General features: G+C 36.1%; 1 protein-coding gene and 1 long non-coding RNA gene across 4 annotated transcripts in view; one reads left to right on the top strand and one right to left on the bottom strand.

Annotated features, from left to right (window-relative positions):
* LOC132102765 (uncharacterized) overlaps nt 1-1,537 on the top strand; it is a 96,447-nt gene extending 94,910 nt beyond the window's left edge. For 2 of the 3 annotated variants that reach the window (XR_009423282.1, XR_009423283.1), the window contains 2 exons: nt 1,135-1,262; nt 1,425-1,531. This is a non-coding gene — a long non-coding RNA (uncharacterized LOC132102765). Of the gene's footprint in view, nt 1-115; nt 209-1,134; nt 1,263-1,424 lie in introns of all 3 variants that reach the window. The other variant, XR_009423281.1, reaches the window with a different exon arrangement.
* Nucleotides 1-14,310, bottom strand: part of mboat1 (membrane bound O-acyltransferase domain containing 1) — a 196,165-nt gene that overhangs the window by 153,792 nt on the left and 28,063 nt on the right. The window contains exon 3 of the mRNA XM_059507399.1: nt 9,235-9,312. Within this exon, the coding sequence (XP_059363382.1) occupies nt 9,235-9,312 (78 nt within the window). The remainder of the gene's footprint in view (nt 1-9,234; nt 9,313-14,310) is intronic.

Genomic DNA, 14,310 nt, shown 5'->3' with positions numbered 1-14,310 from the left:
TTTATTTTTTGCATTTCACCTGCTCTAGCTTGTTTCCATCTAATAAACCTGGAACTGCAGACTAAATATTGTTGGCTCTGTGTCAAATTGCTTGTTTTGTTCCTAGATTCTTCAGTGCTTCTTAATGGCCTGCTGCATCCAGCAGAGTCGGAGTGAACCTACTGTAAGACAACATCCCAAAGATGCTATTGACCACAAGACTAGTACAGTAAGTCAAACCTCAAATATACAGTACGCTAGTGTTCAAAAGCTTGAAGTTGATACAATTTGTAATAATTATCTTCTGCTCACCTCTGTAGTAATTATTTAATTAAAATATGTAAAAAGAGTAATATTGTGAAATATTATTACAATTTAAAATAGCTGTTTTCTATGTGAATACATTATAAACTAATTTATTCCTGTGATGTGCAGCTGTATTTTCAGCATCATTCCTCCAGTCTTCAGTGTCACATGGATCCCTCAGAAATGCTGATTTGCTGCTCAAGAAACTTATTATCAGCGTTGAAACAGTTGTGCTGCTTCATTTTTTTTTGTGGAAACCGTGATGCATTTTATTTTTCAGGATTCACAGATGAATACAAAGTTCAAAAGACCTGCATTTATTTGAAACAGATGAATTTGATGCATGTAACACTAACATTCAAATGTTTGGAGTCTATGTAACAACAAATCCAAAAAAAAAAAATTTCAGCACGTCTGTATTTTAACATTGATCATAATCAGAAATGTTTCTTGAGCAGTAAATCATCATATTAGAATGATTTCTGAAGATGTGACACTGAAGACTGGAGTAATGATGCTGAAAATTCAGCTTTGATCAAAGGAATAAATGACATTTTAACATAATATTTACATAGAAAAGAGTTGTTTTGAATTGTAATAGTCACAGTGTTACTATTTTACTGTAATTTGATTCAATAAATGGAGCTGTGGTGAGCATAAGAGATTTTTTATTGTTTATTAAGTGATCTAGAAAAATTATTTCAGTTTAAACCTACTAGATTAAAAACAGTACTCAATGTACTCCATTGATGAAATAGTAAAAAGTGCACACTGCCTGAAATGAGATGAACAGCAGCTATGCTAATCTTTCTCCCTTTGTCTTCCTGTTTCTGCAAATGTCCATCCCAGGGTTATTAGAAACTGCACAGCACAGGACTTGCAGGACTTGTGAGGACTTCAGATGATACCAGTACTCAAAAGACCTTAGATGATGGCAACTATAGATGGACATACAAACTACCGCCACTGCAAAAAAGGTAATGTTAATTTGAAAGAGCAGTGTCACAGTATCAAGGGCTCCCTTATCAGTTCTGCTTTCAGTACTGGAGAGTAAAAGATACATTTTTTTGTTTGATTTTTTTGTTTGATGTTTTTATTAGTACATATACGTTATCTTGCACATTTTATCTCCCCAACAGATTCTAATTTGAAAGAAGTTTATAATGCATGTTCGCTACTCCCAATTCAGAAGACTGAATCAGCCTGTGTATCTGAATGTTTCTCATACTCACTCCTCTCTGCCGCGTCTCACAGAGGATCCATTTACAGAAGCCTGTTCCGTAATGCTTGTTTATACTCGGTATACTCCAAACCGCAAGACTCTACGAGCGCATCTGGCAATATGGACAAGGCTTGATGCACGGCTGCAGCCTGTGTCAACTCACACTTGTCTCTGTATTTTAATACAAATGTAAATTCAGTTTAACTGCATTACTAATTTCACTTAGAAGAAATGAAACATTCAGCACATTTTCCACTTGTTCTTAAAATCCTAAATACTTAAAAATTAATAAATTGTCCTAAAACACAATAGAAAATTTAATGGAATTGAGGGTTATAATGGGAATTATATTGGCTTTAATGTAAACTATAATGGTGTCTACTGGTATTTGATGGATTCTATTGATGGGATGTAATCTGGCAGATGGGAATAAATAGAACAGTAATTCATATTGGAATAATGCCCTAAACACACTACAAAAAAGTAATTTTGTAATTGTTTTAATGGAAACCATAAGAATTTCTGTGATGGTTTCTAATGGTTTTTTTGTTTTTGTTTTTTTCAGCAGGGTAACGAAACCCATACTGTGCTGCACACTACTGACAATATTAAGCTAAAGCTTGACTTCAAAATGATTTGCAAAATCAAATCAAAATCACAACTGCACTATCTGTCAAAAAAATCACAATAAGATATTTGCCCCAAATCGCACAGCCGCAATATGTTATGTGATATACGTCATGTGTATATGTTGTCTTTCATTTACTAACTGCTTGTTTTCTTAAAAAAAAAAAGAGAGAAATACTAATACTAGCTTCTCTAATCTTTTTGTATTCATTTATATATATATATATATATATATATATATATATATATATTATATATATATATACACAATTAACAAAAGCAAAAAAAAAGGGCCTCTAAAACTAGCTTGTTCTTTTCTTTTTCTATACTATCGGGGGGGGGGGGGCTCAAATGGGTTATTTCAGACTTGTTAAAACACTTATACAGGTGCTGGTCATATAATTAGAATATCATCAAAAAGTTGATTTATTTCACTAATTCCATTCAAAAAGTGAAACTTGTATATTATATTCATTCATTACACGGAGACTGATATATTTCAAATGTTTATTTATTTTAATTTTGACAGTTATAACTGACAACTAAGGAAAATCCCAAATTCAGTATCTCAGAAAATTAGAATATAACTTAAGACCAATACAAAGAAAGGATTTTTAGAAATCTTGGCCAACTGAAAAGTATAAAAATGAAAAGTATGAGCATGTACAGCACTCAATACTTAGTTGGGGCTCCTTTTGCCTGAATTACTGCAGCAATGCGGTGTGGCATGGGGTCGATCAGTCTGTGGCACTGCTCAGGTGTTATGAGAGCCCAGGTTGCTCTGATAGTGGCCTTCAGCTCTTCTGCATTCTTGGGTCTGGCATATCACATCTTCCTCTTCACAATACCCCATAGATTTTCTATGGGGTTAAGGTCAGGTGAGTTTGATTGGCCAATTAAAAACAGGGATACCATGGTCCTTAAACCAGGTGCTGGTAGCTTTGGCACTGTGTGCAGGTGCCAAGTCCTGTTGGAAAATGAAATCTGCGTCTCCATAAAGTTGGTCAACAGCAGGAAGCATGAAGTGCTCTAAAACTTCCTGGTATACGGCTGTGTTGACCTTGGACCTCAGAAAACACAGTGGACCAACACCAGCAGATGACATGGCACCCAAAACCATCACTGACTGTGGACCTCAAGCAACGTGGATTGTGTGCCTCTCCTCTCTTCCTCCAGACTCTGGGACCCTGATATCCAAAGGAAATGCAAAATTTACTTTCATCAGAGAAGATAACTTTGGACTACTCAGCAGCAGTCCAGGCCTTTTTTGAAGCGAGACGTTTCTGACGCTGTCTGTTGTTCAAGAGTGGCTTGACACAAGGAATGCGACAGCTGAAACCCATGTCTTGCATACGTCTGCAGTCCACTCTTTGTGAATCTCCCCCACATTTTTGAATGGGTTTTGTTTCACAATCCTCTCCAGGGTGCGGTTATCCCTATTGCTTGTACACTTTTTTCTATCACATCTTTTCCTTCCCTTCGCCTCTCTATTAATGTGCTTAGACACAGAGCTCTGTGAACAGCCAGCCTCTTTTGCAATGACCTTTTGTGTCTTGCCCTCCTTGTGCAAGGTGTCAATGGTCGTCTTTTGGACAACTGTCAAGTCAGCAGTCTTCCCCATGATTGTGTAGCCAACAGAACTAGACTGAGAGACCATTTAAAGGCTTTGCAGGTGTTTTGAGTTAATTAGCTGATTAGAGTGTGGCACCAAGTGTCTTCAATAATGAACCTTTTCACAATAGTCTAATTTTCGGAGATACTGAATTTGGGATTTTCCTTAGCTGTCAGTTATAAACGTCAAAATTAAAAGAAATAAACATTTGAAATATATCAGTCTGTGTGTAATGAATAAATATAATATACAAGTTTCACTTTTTGAATGGAATTAGTGAAATAAATCAACTTTTTGATGATATTCTAATTATATGACCAGCACCTGTATATCATTGCTCTTTTGTTGATTTTGATTGCTTCCATTGTCCTCATTTGTAAGTTGCTTTGGATAAAAGTGTCTGCTAAATGTAATGTTAATGTGTATTTAAGTATATTTATAAATATTTATCTGTATTTTTTATTTTGTAATAATGTAAATGTATTTGTTTTATATCTATACATGCAGTTGTATTCATGTATGTATAGTTATTTGTCTAATTTTTATATTTTAATAAAGCAGTTTAGACTACATGAGTGTTTTCTTTATTCTGGATGAATTACATGCTTTTGTGTCTAGAAAGGGTAAATATGGGCCATATCTAACCCAGAAGTCAGCCACAACTGGGACGGATCTGGACCACATCTCAGAAATGGCGTGGTTGACATCTGGGCCAGGTGTCGCCCATGCCATTTGTGAGATGCGGCATGGATCTGGTACAGTTGTGGCTGACTTCTGTCAGACAAAACTGGGCCAGATCTGGCCCAGATGTCACCCACACCATTTCTGAGATGTGGCCCAGATCTGGTTCAGTTGTGGCTGACATATGTCAGCCAGACTCAGGTTGAGTCATCGCCGTCATTCCGCGCGGTATGTGGGCCAGAAGAATATGGGAGATGTGGGCCAGAACTGGGCCACATGTCATTTGCTATCTGGGGAGTGAGGAGAACCATATAAAGTGTACACAGGAAACCAAAAGTTGAATATAAAAATAACACTTTACTGTAACAATAATAATAGCAAATACAATCACAACAAAGAACAATAAAACATCAAACAATATGTAGAATTTGATATAGTAACTCAATTAATGTAAATGTAATGTAAAAAGAGAGAAAAAACTGAAAAAATATTGTATCAAATATATTCCAGAGCAATCACTAATGCTCTATCAAGTGAACATATGCACAATTACTTCCTGGTTTTAGATAAGCCAGCTCAGTCATTTCCGGTCAATTGTACTGTGCTTTAAGGGGAGTTACCTTTGCTCAGTTTTTCTACAAAATCTATTCACAATTTAAAGAAAATGTTTGTTTATCTAAGAGGACCAAACTTCCACATTTACCATTTCAGGAATAACAAATGCGGGTGTTAAATATTAAGCAGGTAAATCTCATAAATTGTTCTGGACTCATTGCTACGATTGACAGTAATAACGGAAAACAAGCCAATGTCAAAATAGAGCGGTCCATTATGTGATTCAGACTAAATTCACAGTAGCAAAACTACAACATTAACAAGTCTGTGTTGACAATATATTTAGCAGCTTTTACAGTTAAATATAAAACTTTAAAAATGTAGTTACTAAATTAAATATAAAAATATAAAAAAATGTGTAATGCATTATTTAATTTTTAAACCATTAATATTTAAATTTCATTTGTAGTTAACTAGTTAAGTATTTAAATAATTCTCCCTTATACACTGTTGGTGTTGGGACATATTTTTGTTCTTATTAAATGTCATGAGACTTTGTGATTCTAGCACTTTTTTTTTTATTCTGACAAGAACTAGGCAGGAGAGGTTTCTGTACCTATGTAAACCACCACAATCAGCTTTAACGGAAGTTTACGAGCTGGCTTATGTTTATGCGGAAGTTATAAAGATCTCTGTGCATATGGTCAATTGTTTACCAGGCAACATAGCAGGTCCTCGCTGACAAAGGCCCGTCATCTTATTCTCTTGTCATGCATGTCTTCTCCATGTAACTTAGACACACACACACATCACAGGAGAATTGCTGTCCCATGTGTCAAACTTTTTAACTGGAACATAAAACCTGACCTGGACAACAGCCCGTAAGAACATATAACTCCAGAAATACAAATAATTAAATTATTGCGCTAAACAAAACCGTAAAGCCCAATTCAAAACAGCTCAAAGTGGCAGAACAGGCATTTTGTGCTCACTGCTCCAGTGTTTTATACAATTAAATGTTATTATAAACTGCATACAATAATATTTAATTAATATCAGTTGTTAAACAATTTAGCTTTTGCTATGTAATGGCAGACTGTACTAATCAGAAAACAAGATCAACAACTCACCAACAGATATAGTTAGTTAACTCAAAAATGTTTGTTTAGGATGCAGCCCAGATATTTCTTCCCTTTTAGCGTCTTTAAATAAACTTTTAACAAGTTTAACAACGTTAATACTCGATTTCTCAGCGTCCTCTCCTCTTTGACCGTTACTGTTTAAAGTATGCGCGCTACAATTGCACGCGCACTACATTCGGATTTCTTAAAGGGGAAGCGTCACGACAATACCATTATAGATGTTTGTGTTTCTATGAATTTTTAGTCACATGTAAGACATTTTAACTTATTCGGATATTATGAAATACCATATTTATTATTCTTGCCTTACTGTATAATGAATTTCAGTTTTTATATTTGTGTATATTCATGAAGGCTGCATTTTTATTGCTTATAAGTACACACACACACACACACACACACACACACACACACACACACACAGTGTTAAAAATTTAAAGTTACTCTTAAAAGTAATTAACATAATCAAATAAGATCCTACAATCAAAGTGAATTTCCATTTAAAAATCACAATGTCCAATATGATACAAATCAATAAAAGATCCTACATGAAAAATTTAAATCCCCTTAAATAAAACACAATGTCCAATAGGATTCTAAGCATCAAATAAAATCCTACAGGACACAGTTAAAAATCAAATAAAATCGAATAGGACAAAGTGAAAATCCATTAAAATCAATCAGAATGTCCAATAGGATTCTAAAATTCAAATAAAATCCAATAGGACAAAGTGAAATTCCATTAAAATCAATCCGAATGTCCAATAGGATTCTAAGAATCCAGTAAGATCCAATAGGACAAAGTGAAATTCCATTAAAATCTATCAGAATGTCCAATAGGATTCTAAGAATCCAGTAAGATCCAATTGTATTCGAATTTTAAATGCATTATTTCAGTTAGGATGAAGAAAAGCTACTTGCTTCTCTTCTGAGGCTCAAGATAGCGCATCGAGCAAAATATTACTGCATGTTTATTCAAAGCATTACAATACATTATTTAAAATAATGTTTATGAACCAATTATTATTAATTAAGTTGCTTAAAGAACTATAAACAAAACAGAATCATGTATGCATGCATTGTTAAATAAATAAAAAGGGCGGAAAACCAGTCACACAGGATACATTTTTTCATTTAAAAATATGAGATGCGCGAAATATGCGTTCTGTGTGAACGGCTTGGTTTCAGTTTTGATGTAAACAAGATCTTCTCCACATTGATTTTAAGTGGCTTCAACTGGATAGGCTAACATAACCTTATAATGCAATGACACATATATTGTCATCGCGTTTCGTGCGCATACACGAGGTGAAAGATGAGAAAGCAGATACTGCGTGTCGAGCTCGTCCGCCTTTGAAAGTTGTGTAGAGAGCTGTGCGCGCGGCGAGATGGAATGGGACACGTACCGGGGCTCATAAGGCAGCTTCCTTAATGCACACCTTAAATTCATATGCGCATTCAAATGTGGATTTTTATTTTAAATTCGACGAATATTCGGAAAAATATTTTTTTTGATAGCCTAAGAAAATCGCCTATGCGATTTTTTTGTTGTTGTTGAAAATTTAATCGTAAACACAGCCATGTTGAAGCCTGCAGTAAATGTTTTGCATTATGGCAGTCCACTCTGCTTATTGTTTTTCGAAAATGTTGCACTCCTGTTTGTCATTTTGCACGTAACTTCACGCCAATAAATCATCAGAAATATTGGTCTTTACCAATATATTGAATCTTTACATTCCTCCTGCCTGTTGTCCGTGGATTTACCTATATTTGGTGTTATTTGCCGTATAAAACTTTAGACATGCAAAATCGATTTTACAATTGATTCAATGAACACTCGTCACTCAAATCAAACATGATTTTTTTTCACAAAAGTGACAACCCAAGAAAGCAAAGTAAACGTTCTCTCATTTGTAGGTTGCATTGATACGTAGCGATTGATGCAAGTAAAACAGTAGGCCTACCTCATTTTTTTCTCACCTGAAATTCATGCAATAAAGATGTTTTTGACAAAGATTTAAATTTGTTTGTGGTCTATATAGCCTGCATCAAAATGAGGTTTGCAATGATGCGCCCGAAGGCACGGGTTGAAGACCCAGTCAGTGACGTCACGATATGCTAATTTGTTTAAATTCATACCGACGTTATCACCATCACAAAAATTTACTTTTTTTTTTTACATTGAAACTTGAAAAAAAAAATATAGACCGACCTACCGACCCTTTTTTTTTTTTTAAAAAATCCTGTTACTGCAAACCAAAATATTTTTAAGGATGGCCTAACATATGGAGTAAATAATGTGCTGAAATTAAACAAACAAATCCAGTATTTTGCAAACAAAATTGATTGCTTTGCAAAGGAAAACACGACTTGCAAACAAACAGAAAGAGATTTGCATATTCAGTAACATGGTCAGAGTGAGCAAATTTGCAGATGTGTAACAAATAAACATGCTACTTTAGAAATATAAATCAGGGCTAGCACTGACCAATTTGATGCCCTAGGCAAGATTTTAGCGAGTGACCATTGCATCACAGCCAATTCCACTACTAGTCATTCACTCAGAACCTGCATAGCTTTATGACATAAAACAAATTACATATGAAATAAATAAGATGGCTGCACACAAAAAAATTTAAATGACATTAACTCAGCTAGCTATAGTAGTGATGCTACCTCATAGAAGTGTAATCACTTAAAAATATATAATATAAAAAATTTAAAAGATTTAAAAATTGTAAAGATTTAATAAAATAAAAAAAAAACATTTAAAAGATTGAAACTAAAAGATTGACTCTAAAAAAATATTTAATCTAAAGAAAGCTCATAAAAAATAATCATTTTTGTTATATGGTTTCAGTTTCCGGCCAGGATTCCGGTTTCTGCTAAGAATTTTAGTTTCTGTGCATCGAAGGTGGATAAAAGGCTTTGCATACTTTATTAATGCTATTAATTTTTTTTCCACTTAATTAGCACTGAATCGTTTTACTGGAAATGTGTTAATACGGCACAGGCCAGGTCTTATAAGTGCTCTCTCCTGTCTGATCAAAACAATTTCTGATTGCTTTGCATAACAAGTAGACAATGTTGAAAATGGAAAAATTGCTCACCTGTGAACACTGCTTACACTGGATTTGATCAAAATTCCATAACAAGCCAACACCAGGATAAAGACATGTATGGCATACCTGTCAAAGCAAGAAAATGTATTTTAATTAGAGAACACATTATTTAAGGCTATTATTTAAATATACAGTATGTTAGGGCTGTGTTAGATTGTTATGCAGCATTCAGAGCATTTGCTGGGTAGTCATTAAGGTATTCTAGGTGGTTGCTAAAGAGTTGCTAGGTGATCACTGCCAGGGTTTTCTATGTGGTTGCTAAGGTATTGTTATGTAGTTGCTAGGGTGTTCTCGGTGATTGCTAGACATTGCTCACTAGTTGTTAGGGTGTTCAGTTAAATGCACAGACACTATTTAACTGAACAGAGATGACATAACTGAATCCAATGATGAACTGCCTTTAACTATCATTTTTGCATTATTGACACTGTTTTCCTAATGAATGTTGTTCAGTTGCTTTGACGCAATGTATTTTGTTTAAAGCGCTATATAAATAAAGGTGACATTGACATTGACATTCTGGGTAGTCGCTAAAGTGTTGCTAGGTGATGTTATGTCATTGCTAGGGTATTGTGGGAGGGAGTGTTCTGGGAGGTTGTTTTGAGTGATTGCTAGTAGGCTGCGTTGAGCATTCAGCGTAGTTGCTATGCAGTTGCTAGGGTATCATGGGTAGTTACTATGCAGTTGCTAGGGTGTTGCTATAAGTTACTAGGGCATTCTGAGTAGTTGTTAGATGACAGCTAGGGTGTTCAGGATGGTTGCTACAGTGTTGCTATGCAGTTTATAAGGCATTTTGCATGGTTTCTATATAGTTGCTAAGGTGTTACAATGTTACACAATGTGTTACATTGTTACAATGTTTTATAACATTGCTAACATGTTTTAGGACGTTGCTATAATAACTCCTTTCACACAGTAATACCAGTTAATTGTCATAAAATTACTGGAATGACTTCACTTGAAAATACAAAAATGTGCTGTTCACAATGGCAACAATGTTACTTCTTTTTACCAGTAAAGCGGCATTTACAATTACATTTACATTTAGCAGACGCTTTTATCCAAAGCGACTAACAACTGAGAACAGAAGCAATCTTTAAAGGTTGTGTGTGTAAAATCCATCAAGGCGTGATGCGTAATGTACGAGTCGAAAACAATAGGCACGTTAACTTTCACTGAAACTGGCCAACGATCTCAGCGTCAGCGCGGAAAGTGAGGAACTGACTGATCTCTGCTTCATTACAGTTTGCACATATTTTTTCGTCGCAAACGTTGAACTTCCTTCAAAACACCTGGTAAAAGAGTCGCGCGATAACATGCGTCATCACTACGACACGGCATTAGATCTGGCTTTAGTTCACACAGCGTTCGTTACAAGGTCCAATACCTGGGATCAGTCACGGAATCAATCCCGGGACGTGTTTGCTTTCACACAGAAGGCGACCCAGCAATGTTCCGGCAATTTGCCGGGTCCAACATGCAGTGTGAAGGGGTCTTATGTATAGCACAGAACACGTAACTATGTTTTTTTTTTAAGGATAGACAAGAAAAGGTAAGTGCTAGTATTAGCTGGTCAAGTGCTGGCGAAAAAGATTTTTGAAAATGAGTATACCTGGGCACAGTCCACTAAAAGGTCCGTGAGAGTGATTTTGAACAGCTTTGGGATAGCACCACAAGGCGTCGTCCACTTGAAGAATGCTAGCTTCTGGAGGGCGCATATGTTTGAACTAGTGAGTTTAGGTATATTAGTGGTTGTTTTGTAGGCAAGCAATAGTACCTTGAAATTGATGCAAGCGGCTACTGGTAGCCAGTGTAACCTGATGAGGAGAGGGGTAACGTGAGCTTTTTTTGGCTCATTGAAGACAACCTTGCTGCTGCATTCTGGATCATTTGCAGAGGCTTGATAGTACATGCAGGAAGGCCCGCAAGGAGAGCATTACAATAGTTCAGTCTGGAGAGAACAAGAGCTTGGACAAGAAGTTTTGTGGCTTGCTATGACAGGCGGAGTCTTATCTTCCTAATGTTATATGTGACCAATCACGGAAAGTAGGGACACGACTCGGTTCTGGGGCATTTTGAGATTCTGAAAGTGTAGAATGTGTAAAACATGGAAATCTGATAATATTTGGAGAAGTTGTGGCCATATGAAGGTAGGCACTCAAAAATCTAAAAAGAGAGAAAATGGCCTCTAAAGATTGTGCAGTTCTCAGCTGTTCTCACCTGCTGTGAGTGACAATAGGGCTCATTTACATCTCATTTAGATATGCCATACCCCCTGTAAAGCTCCCCCCTGTAAAGTTGCATGGTTGCATAGCAACGACAGACACAATGAGAAAAATCGGACCACATACTATTAATTATAAAGGATAATGTTCATTGTAAATGTTATTAATTTATATTTTTTGACTTTTATAAAAATGATTTAGAGGCTGAAATATGTGAGTTTTATCTTTTTATAAAACCTTTTTTGTCAAAAATCTATATGAATTTGTGCATTGTAGATAATGTTGCAAGACACTCCTTTAAAATCTGGCCATCATTTTTAATGTTATTATTTTAATGTTTATGTTAACAAAAAGTACATATTTATGCTAATTTTATATGTTATTTGCTGGTTTTCTACATAAAACTTGGTGAATTTATTTCATTGTGTAGCATTAGGACTTTTTGAACAGGATTCTGTGATAACCGTGATCATTTTGGTCACTATAATCATGAAATGAAATTTTCATGCCATTTCATGTCTAGTTAATATCAACTATGATAAACTAAAATAAACTATAATTGTGTGTTTTATAGTTTAATATGCAAAGTACAATTTTCTATAAGAAAAAAATGTATCTCTGATACTGTTCTTTTCTCTGACATTTAAGGGTAACATAGGCCTACAAAGATAGTTGATAGTTGTTAATACAGCATTCCCACAGCTTGGTTAACTTCAAATTCAAGAACCTTTCAAGGACTTTCCAGGTCCAATACCCTCAAATTCAAGGACTTAATGTGGGGACACATTTCGAGTGAAAGCAAGGTTACATCGTGTTACCTTGTAAAATACATTGTTACAGTTTTCATGTGTCAAACACAACTATACAAAAAGCTTATTTTTTTGCATTTATTTTTGGCCATATGACAGAGGTCTGATATTCTATTCCTCATATTTCTGTTTTGCATAAAACTGAAGAATATTCGGTACATCCTATACTGTATTTTAAAATGACCTGATATTAACTTTTGCATGGATTTTATTGAAAAGAGCTTAGGCTCATGTAAGCAGTCATTTCACAGTGTGTATGTGAAACGCTGAGGTACCATAGTAGTTTTGTGCGCATCATTTTGTGTGAACATCATGGCAACGTACAACAAAAAATTACCTCACGAGGGAAACACTTAACGTAACGCGCAAATGCAAGTAACTAATGTAAATCAAGCATAGTCCACGAAGTGTTGCTGAAATAACACATTATTGACAAAACAACAAACCTTGATGTTTATGGAAACTCACCCCATAAGAAACAGAAAAGTATTCTTGCAGATATCTTTGCCTCCAATGAAATAAGTCGTTCGGGCACACTTTTCTCTTTGTCGGGGTCTTCTTTGTGGATGTAACCATCTACGAAGTTTGCACTGTGCGTCTGTTTGCCTCTAAATGTACAATAATTTGCATGTCCTGCCACTCTTTTTCCGAAGCTAAAGAATCCAGCCGTATGTTGTACATAATGTCTGGACAAAGCTTCTGGTTACAGGACTGTCTCCCATGCAGAGAGTTCTCTTTTCTCTTCATGTAGCATTTACAGTCAAAGTTACGGATTTTCCCCATTTCTCTGTCTTTATCCCCATCAAATGTTACTATCAATATAGCCTCTGATTCTTCCTCATCTTCATCTTCCCTCAGTTGTAGATTAGGGATATTATTCAGTCTTATTATGCCGCTGTCATCGTCGCTTTCATCAAAATCAGTGAGCACTTGTTCATAAGCATCTGGCTTGTCGAAGAAGTACTTCAAAACATTTTCGGTGTAACGGTCATGGTTCAGCTCGTCTGCGATAATCTTTGCAGCGTCCATCTTCATTGAATTTTGATATCAGCCAGAGAGCTGCATAATAAGTAGCCACACTTTGCTTGGAGGGCGGGGGCAATAACAAAAGAAACAAAAGCCGGCTTATCCAGTATGGAAATACACACAGACAAAGACGCGCCCCTACTGCATGCTAGACTCTCCGAAAAACAAGCCAATTTCCACCTCAAAATGTACACTTTTAAATATACCAATACTGCCATCTCAAACACAAAGAGGTTTCTTCGTGATCTCAACTAACAGATTCTGCAAAAAAAAAAGAAAATCACCAATTTTGAAAAAAAAAAAACTTGCTTCTTTCTCATTTTGCTCAAAAGTTGTGCTGCCGACTTGTGTAACTGGTTTCCATGACGGGTCACATATAAGGCAAATCAGCAGGACCGGGTCGTTGTAGCAATATGGTCTGTGAAGCTAAACTGATGATCGATCACAACTCCTAGGTTTCTGGCAGTCCTGCAGTCAACTATAGTTGACGAACCCAGCTTTATAGAGTAATTGTGATAAAACGATGGGTTAGCTGGCACCACAAGCAGTTCCGTCTTAGTAAGGTTGAGATGAAGGTGATGGTCATTCATCCAGCTAGAAATATCACTCAGACAGGCTGCAATGCGAGCAGCTACCGTCAGATCATCTGGTTGGAATGAGTAGTTGAGTGTCATCAGCATAGCAGTGATAGGAAAAGCCATGCTTCTGAATGACAGATCCTAATGACGTCATGTAGATGGAGAAGAGAAGTGGTCCAAGCACTGACCCTCGAGGAACCCCAGTAGCAAGATGTTGTGACTTCCAAACCTCACCCCACCAAGACACCCTGAAGGATCTAGCTGAGAGGTAGGACTTAAAACACAGGAGTGCAGTTCCAGAGATGACCTTCTTTCTGATGTTGGACAGAAGAATCTGGTGATTAACTGTGTCAAAAGCAGCAGACAGATCCAGCAAGATGAGAACTGAGGATTTGGAAGCTGCTCTTTCCAGTAGCAGGACTTCAA

This window comes from Carassius carassius, chromosome 24, assembly GCF_963082965.1.
Source record: "Carassius carassius chromosome 24, fCarCar2.1, whole genome shotgun sequence".
Classification (NCBI taxonomy): domain Eukaryota; kingdom Metazoa; phylum Chordata; class Actinopteri; order Cypriniformes; family Cyprinidae; genus Carassius; species Carassius carassius.
The sequence above is the reverse complement of the archived record's forward strand: the minus strand, read 5'-3'. Positions and strand labels throughout refer to the sequence as shown.